Raw genomic sequence first — 24,790 nt, 5'->3', positions numbered from 1 at the left:
AAAGTTTATTTGTCTCTACCAGTACTCTTTGCTGCTTACACAGCTCATTGTAAGCACATTAATTTTCACATTACAGAGAGGCTGTATTCCTGTAAACTCCTACAGCACAGTGCCTGAGGCTTTTAACTTAATTGATGCCTGCTAGATGAGCTAGCTAAGAAACATACCAAACATCAACTAAAGGTAATTTACAGAAAGTACAATTAATTATTTCAGTGTTGCCAATCTCAGGTGCTCAAGAGAGAGTCACGCATTCCCAAGAATAGAAGTTACAATTTTATTTAGAAAATTACTCTGGGGCTCTTATTGTGCATTCTGTTTCTCAGCCTTCAGGAAACACTAAGGTCAGCTGGTCTGTTTTTCCTGCGACTCTGGAGGTTAGAGTTTCATAGGTGTCTCACGAGTCCCGCAACTCCAGGAGCTGGAACTTTTAGGAGAGAAAAATGCTAGGAGGCAGGTGGTAACATTGTGAGAATTGGCAACACTCTTATTTCCATCAGACTAGGACAAAATCATTGTCGCATAGCAGGAGAGCAGGATCTTTCATCTTAACTAAGATAGGCTGACATGGTACTGTACCTCGGAAACCTTGGGCCTGCATAGGCTTTGTTCCAAGTTCTGCGTTGGGCATGTTATGCTGCTGTAGCTTCCTTTTTGCTTCTAGCACAGGGTTTTCAAATTGTGTTCTTCTATTTATGTGGCTGGAAAAAATTTGGTTTTGATTAAAAATTGGGTTCAGTTGGGGAAAATTATTATTTTCACAGTAGGATGTGACTTAGGTGTGTGTGGTTAGATAGTGAAACTGTTATGAAACCCCAATGGGCCTGAACATGTCCCTTAAACTCTGCATAATTTTGGTGGGGATGAGAAATGCACAGTCTATGTGCATAAAATAATGAACAGCATTAGAAAGTGTCTTATCATTTCAATATGCTGAACTCTGCTACAGGCAAATGGTTTTGATCTATGGAACTACATGGTAAATTGCAGTACTGCTGAAGCATGCTACAACAACAGTTTCTCATGTCTTTAGTACAAACATTGTTCTGTGCATGATTCAAAGGGACCGAACCAATATTTTTTCATTGCTATTGATTATCTGTAAATAAAATTACTTACAGAAAAGGTAAAGCCTGGCACACAGAGGGTTTTAATGATCACTGCTTAAAAAAGAAACATAGTACAGGAAAGTAACTGAGGATGATTTCTTTTTAATTCTATGTTATGTACCTGCTAAGCTGAACAGAAAAACAGGATGTTTCAGAAACTAAGTCAGATGGTAGATTAAAATTATATGCATAAATAATGAACTATAGAAGAGGTTACTGTTATACACTTTTTCTTTTTTCACCTTTTAAAAAAATGTATTACATTTCCTGTAGCAAGTCAGGAAATAGACCTGTCATTACATCACCAATTTTCTTTACTTTGCTTGGAACTACTATCTTAGCTACTTACTCTATCTTATCCTTGATTTTAATAATATAACTTAAAGCATATATTTTACCAATTAACGATTAGTCCTACAATTTTGTGACATGTTTCTCACATTTTCTGAAGAAGTCAAGGGGATTTAGGAGGAAGTATTGAACAGTTCTGAAAGATAAAGTCATGATAGGATTACAGTGAAAAAGAAGTTTTACGCTGCAGATAGTGTTCTGGGGAAGTAAATACACAATGCAAAATAAGGTCTCAAACACATCAGTCATTTATCCTGACTGAGCTACTCTGTACTCATTTTTTTCTGCAAAGTCAATCCTGATCATGGGTTTTAAGCACTTGGAGAGGTGACCAGAGAACTTCTGAGATCTCAAAATAGGTTGAATTCCTTCTATTTATTTTGAAACGACCTTTTGTGCCCAAACATTAAGCACTACTCAGGTCCCTCAGGATTCAGATCCTAACACTACTTCAAACAAAATGAGTGGAATTGACATAAAGAAGGGGTTGAGGGAAGTCATTAAGTCCGAAGGGAGAGTATTATTCTTGGAAAGCAAAGATTAATGCAATGAAAAGATTTCCATTCATGGAAAAAAAATACTTGATTTAATGACAGGAAGAATATATGATAAATTTTGCAGTTGCTACTTTGTTAACATGGCTACCTCTCATTCAAGTGGCAGCTAAATCACTCTTGTACTGTAAAATTTTGATTAATAGCTTTCTTATAAATATTAATCTATACAGCAAAAATAGAAGATTCTTTTTGTTTCTTTCCTTCCTTATACTGACTGATTAAGATTGCAGGCTTTGCTTTCCTATGCTTTAGACCATGCTGTAATTGTCAGGGTCAGTTTTCATCACCTTTGTCTATTGCAAACCTAGAAATGTATGACGGAAGGGAGAGAAACTTCATCAGTTAGAAATGAAGGAAGACAACACTCACATGCATTAAATGATCATAGGATAATTGTGAAATACCAATATGAGCATGAAAATGGTAGTTTTCATGCTACTAGCTATCATGTGATGTATCCCAGTACTACAAAGGAAATACTATTTTTGCCATTGCAAAAGGAAGTTGTGAAACATCATGTGAAATACTAGATAAAGTTCTGATCTGCCAGGATCAAATAAAATGAATCCACAACAAAAGATTTTACAGGAAGACCAGTGAAAGAGAGAGTATTCTATGACAGAACACCAAAGGAGTTCTGCTTTTTTATTCAAGTAGAATGAATGCTGATATAGAGTTGCATTTTATGAATATATTTGGAAGTAAATAGCAGTATATATTAAAAATGTTGGGATTTCAGTCATGAAATCTTTAGGCTTCTTTCAAGCAGAAGTGTGAAATTATGGAACAGCTTCCAATAGCAGATATGGGATAAAAGTCTAGCTTGTTTTATGATGGCATTTGATAAAATTGAAAACAGGTTTTCTACACAGGATGTTGAGTTAGTTGCCCAAACAAAGGGATCAACGCTACTTTAGAGGCTCTAAAATATCCTATCTCAGTCCTCAGCTGCCCTTCCAGAATGGGGGTTCCAGAAGACCATGGGGTTCGGGTAACTTTTGTCTCATACAATGCAGAGGTAATGGATATTCCAAATCACATTATACAACAGCCTTTATGTAGGACCTTGGAATATGCTTACAGCTTTTCTGTAACAGCAGGTCACAGTCCAGTGCCCCCAGTCAAAACTTGCACTTGGTCTTGTGATTAAAAAAGAGGGATTTTACCTAATACAGGATGTGTCCACGGCTGGTGGAAAATCAGCTCCTGTGATACTGCCATGACAGCTAGAATTTCTTATCAGCTGCCTCTCAGCAGTTTCTAGTAGGAGCTGGAGTTGTGGTTTAGTATATTTAGACAGAAATGTTTTCTGTAATAGCTATCTTGAAAATGACCTTTTTGTTCTAACATATCAGACAGGAAGACTAGCAGAGATACTTGAGGCACCTCAGGGTGTTGATGCAATCTCAGTAATTCTTAACTCCAATTTATTTCCCTATTTTGACTGTTTTATAGTAGAGTGCCATTTCAAAAACACAATGTAAAAACTCCATCAAATTCATACAGCTGCATTACATATTGGGTCCAATAACAGCAAAAAAAAAAAAAAAAAAAAAAAAAGAAAGAAAATCAGTCCTTTTTATCAGTTACACTGGATCTGTGCTCCTAGACTGATGAGACAAGAAGCACCTCCCTATTGTGCAATTTTAAGTGCTCTACAGCTCCATGGCTAAATCAGAAAAATTGCTACTGATGAGTTTAGCTGAGAATGAAGTTATTAAGCTAAGTACTTTCCTTGAAAGGAAGGACATTCTAGCCTTTCATCTAGGTACTTCAACTGCATACAAAATAGGTATTACTGAACTAGGCCTTAATAAGACAATCTAAATGTGAGTTTTAGAGATGGTTACAAATAAGTGCTTTGGTGTTTAGCTGTATTGCTCATTGCCCTCAGCACCTGATTCAGTGAGCATTTCTCTCTTGACTTGAAAATTTTATCTAGTACTCTTCCTACCTAAAAATCCCATCATCTCTGCTATTCTCCTAACTGGGATTCAGAAGGAAGACAGGGGACTGCCCGCCTAGAGAAATACATCTAATGCACACCTGTGGGATAAGACTGAATCAAATTGTGTAAACAGTTTTATTTTCTCCCTCTTTCCCCTCTCACAATTTTATTTTGGGTCCTGATTCAGCTTTTCTTTATTTTATACTATGAATATTAAATGTAAAAGCCTCAGCCAAAGATAAAAATCCAATTCCAGAGATAAAATTCCAGATAAAAAAATTCCAGAGAAGAATCATTATGCATTTTCTCACTTTCTGGCTCCAGGAACCCTGATCATCTCCCTGCACAGAAGAGCGTGCAGTCAGTGCTACTGTTAGCCCACAGTATGCAAACTGTAGGATTTGGGTTTGGGCTGCTTTTAGCTGCAAAGTTGAAATAGTGAATTTTGTGTCACAAGGAGTATGGTCAACACCAGGTATCCTGGAAGTATGTGCATCAGCAGAAGGATTTTAGCCTATTCTGCTCCTTAGCTACTTTAATGGATGGTTGTTTATTAGTAGTTTGTGTTTAAAACCCACCAAAGCAGTTCTGAGGGTCAGGATGCCTACAAGACAGGCATTCTGATGGATAATTTGTTACTGAGTCCTCTTTACATTCACATTTTTCAGTCACTAATATTTTATGACAACAAAAAAGCCTCTGTAAAGGTTTTCTTCTTGAATAATAACAGAACATTGTCAGAAATTGTAAATTAAGGTGATACTTTTTTCCAGAATAAATACCTGTATGGCCAATTTAGCTGTTCTATTACAGAGGCCGTGTCAGGAAATTGAACTCTGTGTTGTGGTTAATCATCCTTAAAGGGGGAAATAATCTTTTGTCAATTAGAATGCTGAAAGAGCCAGTGCACCTTCACAACCACATCCTCCCCATAGCCTTGTGCAGATAAGTGCTGCTAGCTCTGAGTTTATAAATTAAGAGGGAATTGCATGAAAGTTAACCCAGGTATACCAAACACTTCTCATTCATGTGAAATGTCTACACCTTACAAATGAAGCCCGGATCTTCATAACAAGCCAAATTAAGATTTTAATAATGTCTTGAACTTACATTCATGCATGATTTATGTGACGGTTATACTGGGGACCTGATTTTTTAACAGAATTTGCAAATACAGTGTGATAAATCTTAGTTAACTTTGCCAGCAGGGCCTTTTTATTTTCTTCGTTTATTTTTGTTTGCTTGCTTGCTTTTCAGATTATCTCTTGGTATCAGGGTTTTGGAACTGAGCATGGCTGACTCACATAAATTGAACCCAAATCTCTCTGCTCCATTGTCGTTCCTTACAGTCTTCCCATGTGATGACACAGATGTGTCAGTGAGTGGAATATGAGCCTTTACATCACTGACAGTTTTAAAGGCCTGCATATAAACTTCAACTGGACTTGAATGTGAGAAAGTTCGTAACACAGCTTTCTGTGATTTACCCCACTCATGATATAATTAAGACAGTTTAATGTTAACTGATTGTATCTAGTTAGAAATGAACTAATCCATTGAATTCTGGTAATAAAAAAGGTGTAACTTTTACTTTTTTGAATGAAAAATGGGAAGCAATTTTTGTTTCAAACTTATTGAGCGCAGACAGCAAATTAAAGTACAACTGTGTTTTACTGACTATAAAACTCCTTATGAACTTAGCATGGCTGCAGGTTTAATGTCATCCTGTGAACATTTATTCCACTTCTTAAATCCTCTGAGCCTACAGTAGGTTTTATATATCTTTTCACAAATCTTATCTGCAGTAGGATGAAGAAACCTGGCAGTAACGGCCTTGAAATATGTAATTGCATGATAACATCTGGGTTGAGTACCTTGTCTCTGTTCACCTGTGGATGGACACGAAATGGGGATGAATACTTGCTCCTTACACAGGGGAAGTGTGAGCCTCACCAGTGCCACAATGCCTTGGGCTGTACTAACAGCAAAGGGGGACTCAGGAAGACATTAATAAGTTGCACAACACCTTTTACTCACCAAAATACAGTAAAAACCACCAAGGTGGAATACACCCAGAAGCTTATAACTGTATTTGCAGAAATCTTCGGGGGGGAGGGTTAAGTACAAAGATACATTGCTCTCTATAACTACCCGAAGGGAGGTTGTAGTGAGCTGGGGGTCAGCCTCTTCTCTCCTGTAACGAGTGATAGGACTAGAGGGAATGGCTTCAAGCTGCACCAGGGAAGGTTCAGGCTGGACGTTAGGAAATAGTACTTCTCTGAAAGAGTGGTCAGGCACTGGAATGAGCTGCCCATGGAGGTGGTGGAGTCACTGACCCTGGAACGTCAAGGGTTCAAGGAACGTTTGGACGTTGTGTTGAGGGATATGGTTTAGTAAGAAGTATTGGTGATGAGTGGATAGTTGGACTGGGTGATCCTGTGGGTCTTTTCCAACCTTGGTGATTCTATAGTTCTGTGATTCTATAAACACCAACCACTAACTTCTATGGGGTTTATAAAAGATCTCAGGCACAATTTAATGGCATTACTTAAGGACTTACCTTTAGGTAGAGAAGAATAATGACTAAGCTGGCTTGGGCAAGCAGCAAAGGAGATGGGGCTGCTGTTCTTGGACCTGAGGGCAAGGATTCAGCCGGGGGCAAAAAGCAGCAAAGCAGATGCTACTGCATTTGGAGAATGGGACAGAAGGACTCAGTGTGGCAGTGGTCAGACACAGTTTCTGTTTGTTTGTTTGCTTTGTGTGGGGGCTAGCGAAGCTGCTGTTATAGCAATGAAGAAAGGTGAACCTCTCAGACACATCTTCTAACCCTTCTGAAACCAGATCTTTCAGTGATCTCTCTATTCAGCTCTACCCTGTGCATGTTAACAGCTGCATATTCTATGGTCTGGAAAATCTGCAGTCCTAGCATATGTCCAGAGCGATCCTGTTACCAAAGCATTGGTATGGATTCAAGAGACCAAGGGAATGATGTGACATGCAAATGAATGTTTTCTATTCTGTCTGAAATGACTAGAATAAATTTACTGCTTTGTGCCAGGATCTGAAACTGAAACTTTAGGTCAGGTACTATCCTCTGTGAAGACTCTCTTCTTCAATAAAATAAAAAAAAAAAGTAAAGAATAGACTTTTCTCAACACAAATAGTCTGTAAAAATGCTACCTGCACAGAGATAAGAAGTGGTTTTCTCCATCCTCCTCTATACACAAGGTCTGCTCCAAAAATAATGCCTCCTATTTTATTATTTTGGTGGATAGATGGGTGTTGGTGGTATGTCAGTACAGTTTGAACCTTCCTGCCAATATTCTGTTACATTTTGTTGCTGCAAGACAGACAGCAGCAGAGAGGCAGTCTGACAGAATGGTGTCTGACATGGAAGTGCGAATGAAGCAAAGGTGTGGAGCTGAATTCCTCCATGTGGGAGAAATGGCACCCACTGATGTTCAGTGACATTTACTGAACGTTTATGGAGACCAACCAGTGGATGTGAGCACAGTGAGGGGTGGGTGGTGCATTTCAGCACTGGCAAAAGGGATGTGAAAGACAAGCCACATTCCAGATGGCCATGCAGATTTTCATGACTGCGGCATGCTGGCTCTTGTTCATCGCTGGTGAAAATGAAGGGCTAATGGTGATGACTACATTGAAAAAGCGTGTTTTGTAGCTGAGAATTTGCTCTATCAAATAGCATTCTTGTGCTCTCTGTATCTGTCGTAGTTTCCACAGGAATAAATAGATGGCATTACTTTTGTAGTGACCTATGTACTTTGAGTAGACAGAGAGAGGAGAGAAGAGACTAAGAACTGACCACTCTGAGCAGGTATCACAAGTTGAATCTACATTCACCTTACATAAATCTGATTGACTCTGTTAAGCTAAATAGCAAAGAAAATAATCTCTCTGATTTATCTATTTTATGTAGTAACTACCTGGAATAGGCTTTCTCTATTACTTCAAAGAAATGCTTTCTATTCCCCTTTGCACACAGGAGTTTCATGTTCCACAACTAAAATAAAATATGAAAAATGAATGCAAGGACTGAGTTGTGAAATAAAACATAACATACCTAAAATTTTATATGTAGAGTGTGAAGATCCAATTTGTGAAAAAAAAAGCAGTCTTAACTGAGCTAAACTGGCTATGCTTTGCTTTATTCATTGACTAATAAGATCTGCACCTCCCTGGATGTCCAAATCTTACAGAGAAAGTACAACATTTATTTAATTAATACATTATTTTACAAATTCCAACTGGAATGTTACCATGAAATCAGACCCTCGAGAAACAGAATGACTGAATGACTGAGTCATTGATTTGAGACACACTGAATATATTTGGTCACATTAACTGTATTGATGACTGAGAATTCCTGGTATACCTTCAGTTTAACATTCAGTGTTTGTACCCATTTGTATCCAAATTCAGTAATTGCACCCATGTCTTGCCAGCTAAGCACTGCAGAGGATACTAGTATTACATTATGACATATTAACAGCAACTTAATATTGAACTTGGGAACTTACTCAACATAATAAGTGCCATAAATGGGATCATCAATTTTCTCCCAGCCATATGGAAGCTCTGAAAAACAAAGATTTATCTCTCTCAGTAAATGAAATACAGAATGCTACGATTTCTGATAGTGAAATTGCAGATCTTTGCTGGATGTTGAGGGAAATAACTGGATAGTGAGGTCAGATAAAGTCACCAAAGCAAATGCCAAACACTGAACACACATCAGGGTGACCACAAGTAGCAGTAACTAGAAAACTGGCATGCAAACAAAGATCTCAGTCTTGAGAAAAACACATTTTAGTTGAACTACTTTACTGTTCCAACAGCTGTGCTAGCCAACAACAGTAGCATATCTTGTATGACATCACTGCAAGAGGAAGTGAGGGATTTTTTTTTTCTTCCAAGTAGACACACAAACACTCATATAGACACACACAAGCACTTTGCTTTTTGAACGCTCTTTTTTTCTTTGCTATGAATCCTAGATAGGTTGGTCTAGAAGAAAGAAAAAGAGTTTGACTCCTGTCACTTATGTATAAGAATGTCTAAATGCTCCTGAATGGTTTGTTCTATTTGTTTTACTATAATGGCAATTCCATAGTCTTCAAAGTCATGCTACTGAAAAGCCTAGTTATATATCAGAGACATTGTGCTACATAGAAGTACACGGGAGCGCAAACCAAAATAAGGTATTTTAACATTTGTCAGCCTTAACACTTGAAATAGAGAAGACACCTCATTCAGGTATTAACAATTAAATTATTAAATACATTAATGTAAAGGTATTGAAAATGCTTAGATAGCAGGGCCAGTATCCTGGACCCAGTGGGCAGAGAAGCCAGGCAGATGTTGGATCCGGATGGGACAGATCTTGGGATGCAATTCACAAACATTCAAAAATAAAGCAGCTGATAGAACTGCCCAATGGTAAATCTAATTCCTAGTGCAGTCCTCTTGATAATTTTCTGTGAAAAAAAAAGTTATTTCACTTAATCCTATGACGTAGAATATAATATTAGTTTAAATACTACAGGCACATTTTATTGTAATGTAATCTTGCACAGTTATCTTCATCTAATTAACTTCATGTTGCTTTCGTATCTATCCGCCTAAAATTCCCTTAGAGAAAAGTGCAGTAGGCACTGACAAATTCCATGCATACTCAGAAATACACAAACATGCACACTGACACACACACATAGAAGTGTGTGCATACATCCCTTTTCTAACGTGAGTTAGTACATGCAGCTTTTTTCAGCTATGCAACCAAAAAAAAAAAAAAAAAAGAAAAAAGAAAAGGAAAAAACTTTGTTGTTCTATGGAAATTTAAAAGTAGGTATTATATTTTTGTAAATATATACTTCAAAGTAAACAGGATCAGAGGATATGTTTTATTTTACATATTTATGAAAATCTGAAATTATGTGAGGATTTACTGTTAACATATTGGTCTATTTTTCCCTAAAGTAATGATGCATAACATCATAACAGAGTATGGACTGAAAGACCTGTTGAGAATGGAAATGGCAAATCCCATTTTCTAGTGTAAAAGTCTGTAAAAATTTAATGAATTGGAGATATTGTGGAGAACCCACTTTTAAATGCATGGGTTGAACCACTGATTATCTAACATCATAAAACACTCATGGGTTCAGAAGAAAGGAAATAAAAGAATACCTTGGTGTATATGACAGATATTAACTCCACATAAGGCTATGCTCTAATTTTATTTTTCCACTGGAGATGCAGCCTGTAGAGAGCTCTATTTCATTAAAATTCTGTGTTGACCAGTAAAAATAAATAGCTAGAACACAAAGCCCAAACCCCTTCCTGAAGTATGGCAGATAGGGTTAGCGGAGTGTAGTTTACTACAGGGCTTCTGTTGAAAGAATCTTCTGCTACATTTGCTTTCAGGAGCGCTGTGATCATTTTTCATGACATTAAATAGTGGCATCTATTCCATTTTTCACTGTTGAAATGAAAGATTACAGGGCAGGAATACTTTATTGACTCATCAAATAGGAAGCGAAGTGTTTGCCAAATTGAGGGTGAGGGCATTGCAGTTTCTCTTTTTTCAGTTCACTGTGCCCAATGATGATCATTAAGGATGAGAGTGATCAGTAAACATTAATAAAAGAGAATGGTTATAAAACACTTGTGAAGGAGATTACTGTTGGCCATCATGATTTGAACTAGGAGGTAGCAACAGATTACAGATCTCTCTGATATTCATTTGATAGCTCTAGCACAAAGCATTCACCTATTATTCCTGCAGCCAACAGTTTCATGGTTACTGTTATATATGAAGTCTTCATTTTCATGGGCTTAACACTTCTGTCATTCAAGTCTTTCAATTTTACTGATTCCAGTAGAATTTCTCTGTAAAGAGAGGAAAAAACTTAATCTATGCTTTATTTTGTATTTGATATTATATTCCCGCATATCCCCTTATATCATCCATTTGAGGCCCTCTTCATGAGCATTTGTAAAATGACTATTTACAAATCAGTAAAAGGTTGTACAGCATTTGGCAATGCTGATACTACAAGTGGATGGAAAGATGCTGGATAATCTGTATAGAATGTATATATGCTCCAAATTTTTGTATTTCATATCCCTCACAAGAGAAGCAGCATCTAGCTGGTGCTGCAGCAGTGATCCAAAAAAAGATCAAAAAGGCAGAGCTGACACTCAGATACTTTGCTCAGTATGCATCTGGGTAGGCTTTTAAATGCAGAAGGAGCTGTACTTCTGAAAGTTAGATGCCCAGTGTTAACAAAGGCCCTTGTATCTTCAAAGAAAGACAGAAAGAAGGAAGGAAAATAAGAAGGAAAAAAATAAAGGAAAGACTAATGTAAATTCAAGCAGGTCATTTTAATAATCAGTGGCAGTGCCTTTTCATCACAGCCTGCTTATGTTAATGGTCCAGATGCTCTTACTCTGCCTTCTGAAGGCTGTTGTGTTTCAGAATGATTTTTGATGGTGCCACTTAATCTTCTCTGTGGATAGAGGAAGGAATACATTTTAGATCTCAATGTGCCAAGATGAAAAAAAACAAACTAACAAACCCAGAGATTAATTTTCCTAAAGTTAATGTATTACTAACTACATTACAGAATCATAAAAACCTTTCAAGGTTTCAGAACAACAGCCAGCATTGTGTCACTACCCTGCAGGCAGGCTGGAAAGAAAGATGAGAGCATATTTCTGGAATCAGTTGTAATCAAAATATTTATTTAGTAAAAAGTGAGTGTAGTTTGAGAGAGAGAAAAAAACGCCGTTGTTGTAAATGTTGTCGAAAAGGATGTGGAACAGTTTGGGTCATCTGCCCTGCCTTGTTAGCACCCATGCAGAAGTGAGGAGCCCCGTAACCTGAATATGATATTTTTCAGAAAAATACCACACCTTTCCATTCAACAGCCTGTGCTTGTTTTATTTCTTTTTCCTCTCTCTTCCTTTCTTCTCTGTTCTTTCTCCTAATTTCAAATTCATTTTTTGCCTTTTCAAGTAAGTTACCTCCTACAGAAAGCAACAAATGATTTGGGTTAAAAGTTAAAAAATACAGTGCCATTCCACGGCCCACTGCAGTTGCACACTCATCCAGTTTCCTTAAGAGATAAAGTCTTTGCAAACATTTATCTGCGAGTCTAAACCAGTGGTCCTTATCTCTTGGCTTACACAGAACATGCAGCCTGCCATACCCTCCAGTACAACACAGTGCTTAGCAGGGAGCAGGTGCTGCTCAGGGTGTGCTGTGCTGTGCTGTGCCACAGTAGGGGGATGGAGATCTCTGGTTTGAATGCTCCCATTAGCACCTGTCTACACTGCCAAGCTGATATGCAAAATAGATATAGAAAATAAGTCTTATGAGGAATAGCTGAGGGAACTGGGATTGTTTAGTCTGGAGAAGAGAAGGCTCAGAGATGTTATGGCTCTCTACAAGTGTCTGAAGGGAGGTTGTGGAGATGGGGGGGTCAGCCATTGCTCCCGCATAACAGTGATAGGACAAGAGGGAATGGTCTCAAGTTGTGACAGGGGAGATTCAGGTTGGACATTAGGAAACATTTCTTCACAGAAAGAGTGGTGAAGCACTGGAACAGGCTGCCAAGGGAGGTGGTGGAGTCACCATCCCTGGAAGTATTCACGAAATGTTTAGATGTACTAAGGGACATGGTTTAGTGAGGAAATATCAGCGGTAAGTGGACAGTTGGACTAGATGATCTTGGGGGTGATTCTATAAATTGCGTTGCTGCTCCTGAATACTTCTCTAATAGGCCACCATAAGAAAACAGAGGATAAATTGCTCACTGAAAGTCGGTATTTAACCTAATATCCACATTGTGATGTGAATTCTGGTAGGACACATTAGAATCATAGAACCATAGAATGACAAGGTTGGAAAGGACCTACAAGATCATCTAGTCCAACCGTCCTCCCATTACCCTTGCTACCACAAGCCACTAAACAATATCTCATAGCTCCTTGTCCAGATGCCTCTTGAGCACTACCAGGGATGGCAACTCCAGCACCACCCTGGGCAGGCCATTCCAGTGCCTGACCTCTCTCTGAGAGAAAAAGTTTTTCCTTATGTCTAATCTAAGCCTCCTCTGGTACAAATTGTGGCCATTTCCTCGGGCCCTGTTTGTTGCCTGGGAGAAGAAGCCCAACCCATCCTCATCACATCCTCCCTTCAGAAAGTTGTAGAGTGCAGTGAGGTCTCCCCTGAGCCTCCTCTTCTCCGGACTAAACAATCCCAGCTCCCTCAGCCACTCCTCATAATACTTGTGCACCAGACCCCTCACCAGTTTCGCTGCTCTTCTCTGGATGCATTCCAGGGCCTCATTGTCTTTCTTGTAGTGAGGAACTCAAAACTGAACACAGTACTCTAGGTGTGGCCTCACCAGTGCTGAGTACAGAGGGATGATTACCTCCCTGCTCCTGTCCACACTATTTTTAATGCAGGCCAGGATGGCATTGGCCCTCATGGCCACCTGGGCACACTGTTGGCTCATGTTCAGCTGAGCATCAACCAACACCCCCAGGTCCCTTTCCTATTCACAGTCATCCAACCACTCAGCCCCAAGGCTATAGCACTGCATGGGGTTATTGTGGCCAAAGTGCAGGACCGGCACTTGACCTTGTTGAACCTCATTCCATTCACCTCCGCACAGAGATCCAGATTATCTAGATCCCTCTTAAGGACCTCCCTACCCTCAGGCAGATCAAAACTACCTCCCAACTGCAAACTTACTGAGGGTACACTCAATCCCCTCATCTAGGTCATCAATAAAGACATTAAATAAGATGGGCCTGAGTACCGACCCCTGTAGGACACCACTTGAAATGGGTTGCCAGCTGGACTTAACTCCATTAACTACTACCTGCTGGGCACGGCCCTCTAGACAATTCCTTATCTAAAGAAGGGTATACCTATCTAGGCCACGGACAGCCAGTTTCTCCAGGAGAATACTGTGAAAGACCATGTCAAAGGCTTTGCTGAAGTCTTTGCTGAAGTAGACTACATCGACAGCCTTTCCCTCGTCTACCAGTCTGGTCACCCAGTCGTAGAAGGAGATGAGGTTGGTCAAGCATGGCCTGCCTTTCATGAACCTGTGCTGGCTGGGCCTGATCCCCTGGGCTCCATGCACATGCTGTGTAATCTCACGCAAGATGATTTGCTTCATAACTTTCCCTGGTACCGAGGTCAGGTACCTGTAGCTCCCCGGATCTTCCTTACGGCCCTTCTTGTAGATGGGAGTCACACTGGCAAGCCTCCAGTCCTCTGGGACCTCTCCAGATAACCAGGAGCGCTGGTAGATGGTCAAGAATGGCTCAGCAATCACCCCTGCCAGCTCCCTCAGCACCCTAGGGTGGAGCCCACCTGGTCCCATGGACTTGTGACAGTCCAGATGGAGGAGGAGCTCTCTGTCTTCACCAGGGGTGTATCCTGCATAGCATCCCAGACTTCCAGATCAGGGTAAAGTGCCCTGAGGATAACTGATCTGCCAATTAAAGGCAGATGTAAAGAAAGCGTTGAGGACCTCAGCCTTCTCCTTATCTTCAGTGGTCACATTCCCCACTGCATCAAATAAAGGATGAAAATTCTCCTTGGTTCTTCTCTTACCATTGATATATTTGTAAAAGGATTTCTTATTCTCTTTTTCTGCAGTGGCCAATCTGAGTTCAAGTTGGGCTTTTGCCCTGCTAACTTCCACCCTGCATACCTTAGCAATTTCCATGTAATCTCCCCAAGTAGCCTGTCCCTTCTTCCAGAGGACATAGACTCTCTTTTTCTTCCGGAGTCTCAACAATAGTTCCCGGTTCATCCACACCGGTCTTCTTCCCCTATGGCTTGCCTTATGGCATTCAGGAACAGCCTATTCTTGTGCCTTTAAGATTTCCACCTTGAGGAGCATCCAGGCTTCCTGGACCCCTTTACACTTAAGGAGCAACTCCCAAGGGACCCCTGCAACAAGCATCCTGAACAGGTCAAAATCCGCCCTCTTGAAGTTCAAGATAGCAGTTTTGCTAGTCATCCTTCTGACATCTCCAAGAATATAGAATTCTACAATTTTGTGGTCACTCTGCCCAAGACAGTCCCCAGCCTTCACATCCCCCATCAGTCCTTCTCTGCTAGTGAAGAGCAGGTCTGGCAGGACACCACCCCTGGTAGGCTCTCGTACCAGCTGTGTAAGGAAAGCTATCTTTCACACACTCTAGAAACCTCTTGGACTGCTTCCTCTGCGCTGTATTATATTTCCAACATACATCAGGGAAGTTGAAGTCTCCCATGGGAACAAGTGCTGGCGATCGCACAACTTCCACAAGCTGCTCATAGAATGCCTCGTCCTTCTCTTCATCCTGATTAGGCGGTCTATAACAGAACCCCCCAAGATGTCACCCCTACAGTCCTTCCCCCTGATTTATCCACACTCAACTTCATCATTCCCAACCCCAAGCACTTCAACATCAAAACACTCTTTAATATAAAGGGTCACACCACCACCCTTCCTTCCTTGTCTAGCCCTTCTGAAGAGCTTGTAGGCATCCACCACAGCACTCCAGTCATGGGAATGGTCCCACCATGTTTCGGTAATAGCAAGTAGGTCATTCGTAGACTTCTCTGGGCAATTTCATCACTGCCCACCTGAACTATGAGTAATGGAAAGTAATCAGTGGACCTAACCAGCTTTGAGAGTTTTCCAGTTACGTCCCTGACCCGGGGACACTGCTGCATAACACACGAGAACTCCAAAAACCAACCAACCAGCAACAAAAATCATTTACATGCTACAGTAAAATTTTTGCTTCAGCACTGTATCAACAGGTTCCTCCACTCAGCCATGTTTCAAGTGTCACTGCCTTAAGCTGAAAAACACAATCAATAACGTGGATTTCTCTATGCCAGAACACAGTTCAAAAGCCATGAGAGAAATACATTAGATAAAAAAGTTAGTTAGGATTGTTCGGCATCTTAGTGAGAACAGCAACAAAGGCAGGATGGATAACCTCACCATCATAGCAAAAATAAATTCAATCTTCCTATCAGGAAAGACCTGAAAAGTTTAGCAAAGTATACCAACTCCAAGCCAAGCCATGTCAGCTCAATTGCAATTAAATTTGTGTTCTCCAACTGCCATTCTCATACCAGCAAGTTTCACAGTGTCATCACTGTTTATGTTCTGTCTGTAATCACAAACCATTCATGTGCAATTTGTTCTCATGAATAAAATGACGTTATGCATAATTTATTCTTGCACAATGGAAACAAATGTCTAAGTAACATTCACATCTGATAAATGCATCTTCTTCCTTCTGTGCAGTGCATTGTGACATGCTACATCCTTAATTATGCAGAATGTGGACTTCTAAATATTACTCTCATTTCAAAAATATTTTCTCCCAGAATTGTTACCACATGAAACACTGCCAACAGTGGGGATATTTTTAATGTCAGCTGATCCTTCTGATGTGCAGACTTGTAGATCTACTAAGATTTGCATTAATACAGTGAAAAAATAATTGAATTTCTGAGCTATAACAGTCACTGCAGTGGGGCAGTACCGGAGCAGTGCCTGAAGGGTGGGTGCTGTGATACAGCCCTACGTTGGAGTGGTTCTTGAAGAGTTGCAGCCTGTGGGAAGTCCATGTGGAGTCAGTTTGGGAAGGATGGCATCCTGTGGAAGGGACCCCATGCTGGAGCAGGGGCAGAGAATAAGAGAATATGGATGAAGGAGCAGTCTGACTGTGATCATTATTGCCCATTCCCCTGGCTGCCTGTGGGAGGAGGAGGTGAAGGCTTAAGATTGAAGTTGAGACTAGGAAGAAAATGGGGTGAGGGGGAGGTGGTTTTAATTTGTTCTTTAAGTTCTCATCCCTCTACTCTGTTATTAATATGTAACAAATTAAAGTGAGCTTCCCAAAGCGGAGTCTGTTTCACTTACAACAGTATCTGGTGAGTGATCTCCCTGTTCTTGCCTCAATCCATAAGTTGTTTTGGTCTGTTTTCTCCCTTTCCTGCTGAGGAGTGGGTAGTGGGAAAGAGGCTTTGATTGCACCTAGCTATATAGCTAGCCAAGGTCAGCCCACCACAAGTACCCTCCACGGGTCTTTTCAAGAGTAAGCTCAGTTTCTAATCATAGAATCACAGATTGGCTTGGGTTGGAAGGGACTTCAAAACCCATCCAGTCCCAGTCCCCCACTGTGGGCTGGCTGCCCCCTACCAGCTCAGGCTGCCCAGGGCCCCATTCAACCCAGCCCACTTCCAGGGATGGGGCACCCACACCTCTATGGGCAGCTGTGCCAGGGCCTCATCCAAACAAACTACAAAATACTGTTTTCAGCATATTTAAAAATAACAGATTTAAGGAAAGTATAAACACTTACTGAAAAGTATTTATGATTAAAATTGTTTTTTTCCATCCAATCTTTGTTTTGCTCTCTGCTTTTACTCCAGCATTATCTGTGCTGGGCATTTGGTTGGTATGATAGACTTTTTAGGGAGAGTGCTTAAAACAACTCACTGCTGATCTAAAAGTTGCCATTGATGTGACTTCGGCTGAGGAATTCAGTACTACCATGAACATGGAAAAATCGATGCTTTAGCTAAGTTCTTGCCCAAGAGAGTGGATATAAATGCATCCAAGCCTCCACAGAATAATTAAACAACAATAGTTGGGAATCATTTTCTCATTGGTATGTTCATTATCTCATTTTCAATACAACAAAGGGTCAACTTAAATGGAGTCACTGAAGACCTTAGCCTCACAGTTCCTAGTTCTGAGCTAGCAAATGTGGGCACTGCCAGCAGTAAAGTCACTTTAGTGCTAATCTTTGTGCAAAATGCAAACCTGTTAGAGAAGCTCAGCGCATGCCTTGGTGGCTGCTCACACACATGCAGACGATTTCAATGCCATTGCCAGCTGGTTCAAAGTTCAGACATGCACATAAAAGTGACTGTCACAAGTGCACTGATTTCACCAACAGAAAATGAGCCCTGAGTGCATCAGCTTCACACCTCATTATAAATTTGTGAAGTTCAGCTGATTGGCTCTACTCTACCTTCAACTGATGTTATTAACACAGCATCTTTATACTATAGTCTTTGGGTTTTGAAGAAAACTGGATGAAAATAAACATTCGTTTTGATCTTTTGGATGTTCAAATCTTTCAGCACTTGTACTTCATTACCGACTGTATCGATTCAGACTTATTAAAAACCAGGGTTTTCTGCCTAACAACTGCCTGATCTTATGAAGTTAGGCCTTTCTTCTATTTGCTTTTCAGACTCCTCATTTATTTATATTATTTCCTTTGCTGTTAAATGTTTAACAGCATACCCCATGAATTTATGGAGTTACTGAATTTACTGTTATTATATAACCTAAAACCTTCAATTTGGCTACTGACCTAAAAAGCCCCACAGAAATACATAGCTGCTAATAGCACAGGGTAAACCTCACAGAAAGCAGCCAGACATTCTGTTACTAGCATCTTCAATCCATAGATAAGCTTCAACAAACTGAAGCTAGAAGCAGACCTCCTAACTTCCAGTACAAGAAAGGAAAAAAAGCCCTTTATTCTGTAAGAAACCCAAATTACAGATTTTATGTTATCTTCAGAGCTGAAATTTACTAAGAGGGAAGCAGGACTACCCTCAGCCTCTCCTCACATGGCAGGTCCCCTCACCCCGGACCATCTGGTGGCCCTCAGCTGAACTTGCTCCCATTTATCAAACTGAACTGAACCACTTGAGTCCCCCCAAACTAGAGTCACCAGCAAACTTGATTTTGCTTCAGATTACACGAAAAGACATCAAACATGACAACCTCCATTGTAAACCCCTGTAGTACTCCCCTAGCACCATGATTTGGTATAGTATGACCCATTAATTACTACTCTCTGAGTCCTGTAATTCAAACAGTTATTTACCTATGTAGCTCTAGACCCATTCAGATTGTAGCACCTTAACTAGGGACACAAATACTGTGGAAGACAGAGAGAAAAATCTTGCTGAAGTCAAGGTAAAGAACACCAATCACTTTTGCCTCATTCACAAACTCAGTGTTACAGCAGTCAAGTTATCTGGGCACAATTTGCACTGGGTAAATTCACACTAGCTCTTCCCCGTCACCACCTTCTCCTTCAGGTACGCAGAAACATGTTTACAGAAGACTCACTTCTTTATTTTGTCAGAGGCATCTCACTAGGACCTAACATCTGAGAGTTTCCTGAGCTCCTCTGCTACAGCACCTTGAAATTCTCTACTTCATGGCCACTACAGCCAAGGCTGCCCTTAATTACCACATCTCCCATTAGTTCTTACTGTTAGTTCTAATCAGGTCCAGGTGTGCGCCAACCCTCATGGGCGCATCTGGTACCTGTATCAAGAAGTTACCCCTAAGAATCTCCAGAAGCCTAGTTGCATGCTTGCCTCCTGCCTTGTTGCGCATCCAATGGAGGTCAGGTTAAATTTCCAATCAAGTAAAACAGAATATGCGAACAGCAGCCTCTTCACAAGTTGTTTAAAGAAGGCTTGATTGTGATCCTCGCTTGGGGTCAGATTAGAGGATTTGTGACAACATCCCACCATGATGTCACCCTTTACCAGCCTCTCCTCTGATCCTGACCCATAGACTCTCTACCAGTCAGCTCTTGTAAGCAAGCTCAATATCTCCAAGCTGCTCCTTCACATAGAGGGCAACCCCTTTTCCTCAACTCCCCTGACCTTCTTTCTCAGAGAAATAGGTAATTTTACCTTGTTCCTGGAGAATTTTTATAAATAGTGAAAATTAAATTTTCAGTCAACTTTGAAAATGTATGATTCATGACTTCACTGTTTCACTGGGCCCTGAAATTCTCAAGTCAAAGTTTCAAAATAAAGCACATAGCATGTTTTTTGTTTTTCTTCCTTGTTTTTATGTTAAATGTTTATTACGTGATTTGATATGACAGGCCGGAGGGAAAAATGGATAGACATGTGAAAAGAAATGGAAAAATGTAGCATCTATAGAGATAATGAAAAAACACAGCTGAGGACTATCTTGTATGCTTAGAATAAACTAATAATCTAGCAGCGGTCCATTGGTAGCAAGTTTTCCTGTCCAGACTGTAAAATTGCACAGGTGTATTATTCATTTGTGATGAGCCACAACAGCCTCTCAAGTATCACATACTGACCATGGATGGAGATTAAATAAACCAGTTCTCTGATTGAATACATCTTACATTTCTTTACTTTATTTCCAAGTAGCCAATGAAGTTGCATACAAGCAGACCGAAGAATGCTCTGCAAGGTACTTCCTACACGATCTGTTTCCATGACTACCATGCTTTTAAATAATATGTTTTCACAACTCTGAACAGTAGCTGGGTGGGCGTAACCCAGATACGTTAGTTGTTTAACTAATATTTCATGAAATAGATAAATCAGTACAATTGATGAGAGATTTCTGTGCACTGTGGAAAATTCAGGTTAACACTGGAGAAGCTAAGGCAGCAATTCTTGACCTACACTAGTAAAATGCCAATAGAATCTGGTTTTGTTTCCTCATTGGCTTCATTGTCTTGTCTAGGGTGACAACTTTAAAATGCTCATATTTTATTACTTTTTGCTTTGTTGCACAATAGATAAAAATCTGCTTTAGTTGCATATAACTTCCTTCTGAAAGTTCTTGTCATAACTTATTCATCATTATGCATTAGTTATATTTATGAGGACACTCAAATTGAGTCACTCCATACTTTAAACATTATGTTAAAAATCCCTTGGCATTTGAATGACAAGGAAATATGTATGAATGCAGAAGCTTATTTTTCTTTATTTGAATTGTAATGCCATCTGCCAAAACTCTTTCAGAATGTTTCTGTGACAGCATCAGAAAGAAACCTTACATGAGAAACAGGAGTGTGCTCTTTTGTTAATCTAACAGAGACACATTCTGTTTGCATTTATAGGGGCACTTTGCAAATGTAGTGTCCAGTTAATAGACCAATTTGTAGCAATGACAAAAAAAAATGTATTTGTAGGTCACTTATGCATCAAGACTTTTAATCGTGTGGGATAATAATAATAAACATGTTCTCTTCATATTTCAGTGTTCATTAATGTTGGCATGTTGCTGACGTTGTAGGAAGGGAAAAAAAAAGGAAGGCAATGTAGTACTTTCATCTTCACAATTTAATTCATTATTTTTTACTTTTATGTTCGGCAATGTCATGAAAAGTGGCAACACATACATCCTCCACTCCCTCTTCCCCTCCTCTTTACAGGTAGAGAAGTAGAGAAGTAACCCAAACTTGCTTGGAGACGGAGGTAGAACAGAAGGATGGATTAAAACAGAGGGACTACTGGTTTCTCATCAAGTCTAGTTTATCATTAAGCATCTCCAAATGCCTTCAGATTCTTTTCCTAAAGAAAAGAGCCTCTTCTCTCAAGAAAACCCCACCCTCCCCCAAAGAAACTGCAGTCTATTTTTAATTTTTGCCAAACTTTGCAGTTATTTGCAAATCACACCAGTAACACTGTCCCCTTGAGTTCTGCTGTTCAAGAGCACCTCTGTTGCTCTGTTTGATTTTCCTCGTCTCAGAATGTCTGAGGGGAATTAGTTTATAGCTGCTATCTCAGAAGAAGCATATCCATAACACTGAATAGAAGATGTGACTATCTGTTCACTTTGTCGTTTATATGGAGCAGTAGCCTATTTGCATAAATCAGGGGACTTTCAAGTTACTCAAAAGAATCAGTGCTGAGAGATGATATATCTTACTTTCATGATTGCGTTACACATAATTTTGGAATCAGCAACAGATTTGATTGAGTTATTCAAACAGAAAGTAAACTTTTCACAGTGTGTGCCCTTGCTTTGTCCCATATGATAGTTTTGATTTCTATGTAGGTATTATTTTAATTAAAATTTTTAATTAATTACATTATTTAAATTATATTAATTGCTTTTGTACTTAATGGTTGAAAGCCAAATTGAAACTGTTCGAGCTCAGTAGCATAATAAGCAAATATTTCATTTCACCTCTTTTTTATTTTCTATTAGTCTTCTAATTTCTGCTCTTTAGTGTTCTCCAGTCTCTTCAGCTCCTTAAGTACCAAGATGGCTGCAAGTTCTCAAAAATCCAGACCCTCCACACTACATCACCTACACCTTATCCCAAATGGGGTACAGTCTACAACAAAGCTGGAACAGAGTAGACCCAAGAAGACCCTACAGTACCACCAAACTTGAAAATTAAACATATATGAGTTTCTCATTTCAGTTCAGCTTTGTCTATGTCTATTTTATACTTTCTAATTTCTTTGTGAGCCAGCTTAGAAGTAATTGAATGGCTTGCCTTTTACTAACTGGCCTAGTGGTACCTGGTTGAAATGTTCTGAGGAATTCTCCTTTGGGAACCTGAGAAAAAATCAGACTGAGTACTAAGGCTGGGTCACCTCAACACCAACCACTTCGTTCAGAAGCCTCAGTAGGAAGGGCAACTGCATATAATAATAAGCCCCAATCAAAACAACATGTACGAAGAGAAAAACAGCCCGGAGAAAAAGGTAAGAGCTCCTGTTCAACCAAAGCTGGCCCTACATTGGGAAAAAGAAATCTGAGGATAACAGATAAATGAACTACAGAAATTGTAAGCAAGTATAAGTGATAGAGAAAAGGCAAAACTAGGAAACGTGTTTTTTTAGTATTGATTTGGATGATCCTGTGGGTCTTTTCCAACCTTAGTGGTTCTAGGATTCTAGGATCCTAGGATCCTTTGTAAATAAGCATAGCTGCAATGTAATGGAAAGAGCAAATAGGCACAGCACAGGACAACTTTGAGTGACTGCTTATGTTTTGTCAAACATTTGTAGTCCTCATAATAGTAAATTCTAACCATCTGCAGGCAGAACTCAGAAGATGAGAATTTTTGGGGACTTCTTTGCTGGTCAAGTATAGAGACTATAATTATAATCTGAGAGAGCTGGAAGAGACTTCATTTCATGTCTCTATGGATAGGCTCTCCTGACAATGTAACTACAGTGCTTGCTATGTCTGTAGAAAGTAAGGTTGGGGCTGTGATCCATAACTTTCAGATGCAGCACAGGCTAATCATTTTGAGGAAAATGTTACATGCCTATAGAATATGTACGCTCAGCTCCTAGGTGTGCCTTTTGTGTTGAGCTACAGTCAGGATTTGTGGATTTAAACTATTCTTTGAGATGTAATTAGGTACTTGCATTTCACAGGCTTGGTTTACATCTGGTTCACTGATCTGTTCTCACAGGAAAAGATTATTTCTGTATCATGGGACAAAATAAGCCTCCAATCTTTTCTAAAAAGTCCTACAAATGCAGGGAATTGCATGCTACATGCATTTTAGGTGCATATTTTTCTCTGCTCCACTGATGAAGTCACTTGTGAAACTGCCATGTTTATAAAACAGTTGGCAATGAATACTTGCAGCACCTGTGGCAGAGGGGTCTCTGCCAGCCTTTTTAGTGCACAGTAAAATGATAAAAATGTATTAGTTTTCCACTTTGCAGTTGCAGACCTAATTACACAATGCAGCTGGTACTGCAGGAAAATCTGTGCTGTGTAACTGTAAAGGAAGTGGAAGGAGTGAAGGTAGTGTTGCTTTGAAATTGTCTATTTTTTCTCTCTAATGTCTTTTTTTCTCTTTAATGTCTTTTTTTTCTTTTTCTTCTTCTACCATTTCAAGAGTAAATGATGATAAAGGGCACAGGGACAAGGACCGTAGATAGGACAGGTGGAAATGAGAAAGGATCAATGTGAGAATGACAGGGGGAAGATGCATTGCTATGGATGGCACTATGGCTGGACAGACCTTTTCTGAACTGGCCTTGAACTGTTCATTTCTCTCCATACTTCACTTCTCTCCTCCATTATTTGCCAACTGGTTCTCTTTGTCGGTTCTGTTTCCCACAAGTTCCTCCATTTCTCTCTCTGTGTCTTTTAAAATTCTATTTTTCCCTTCCCTTCCCTTCCCTTCCCTTCCCTTCCCTTCCCTTCCCTTCCCTTCCCTTCCCTTCCCTTCCCTTCCCTTCCCTTCCCTTCCCTTCCCTTCCCTTCCCTTCCCTTCCCTTCCCTTCCCTTCCCTTCCCTTCCCTTCCCTTCCCTTCCCTTCCCTATTTTTTTTTTTTAATTATTTGGGTCAGTTATAAACAAGATACCTTTCCATTTCCTATGGACAACAGAAGAGAATGTTGTCTCCTGTGCGTGCTTATGCAATTTGTACTGTGCGACTTAAAGAAGGGACAATCTTTACGTTTATAACTTCCGTGTTTGCAGAAGCTGAGCATGAATATCTGTATCAAGTCTGGAAGTGAGCTGAAGTTAAACAAGATGGTTTTAAGACTGTAGAATCATAGAATTGTTTGAGCTGGAACGGACCCTTAAAAGAGCATCTTGTCTAACTCCCTTACAATGAACATGGACATCTACAGCTAGATCACGTTGTCAGAGCCTTGACTGTTTCCATTATGATCTTGCTGCTCCTTTAAAACACTAATAACCTGAGATGTTCACTCATTAGTGAATGCCTGTCGTGATAAAGAGTTTGTAAGATTAAAACTCAGTTTCATATCAATGTCAGTCTAAGGTTCTTCTAAGAACACTTGCATTTCCCAATTGCCATAAAGGCAATTAATACCACTCAGTTTTCTTCAGACCACAACTTTAAACATGGTAAATATGGTCTGTGTCTGGGCTGTCAGTTGTAGACTGTTCTAAAATGGCTGAAGTTCACAATGCCTTATTATTTGCTCAGATTGCTAGCTACTT

At 39.8% G+C, this 24,790-nt stretch overlaps 1 protein-coding gene across 15 annotated transcripts in view; it reads right to left on the bottom strand.

Annotated features, from left to right (window-relative positions):
• Positions 1-24,790, bottom strand: part of MAGI2 (membrane associated guanylate kinase, WW and PDZ domain containing 2) — a 726,830-nt gene that overhangs the window by 149,254 nt on the left and 552,786 nt on the right. For all 15 annotated transcript variants that reach the window (NM_001396254.1, XM_040685423.2, XM_040685432.2 and 12 more), the window contains 2 exons: positions 8,507-8,564; positions 580-701 (listed from right to left, as the gene is read on the bottom strand). In NM_001396254.1, coding sequence (NP_001383183.1) covers positions 580-701; positions 8,507-8,564 — 180 coding nt within the window. The remainder of the gene's footprint in view (positions 1-579; positions 702-8,506; positions 8,565-24,790) is intronic.

Source organism: Gallus gallus, chromosome 1 (assembly GCF_016699485.2).
Source record: "Gallus gallus isolate bGalGal1 chromosome 1, bGalGal1.mat.broiler.GRCg7b, whole genome shotgun sequence".
In the NCBI taxonomy this organism is placed as follows: Eukaryota; Metazoa; Chordata; class Aves; order Galliformes; family Phasianidae; genus Gallus; species Gallus gallus.
This window is presented reverse-complemented; position numbering and strand designations above follow the sequence as displayed.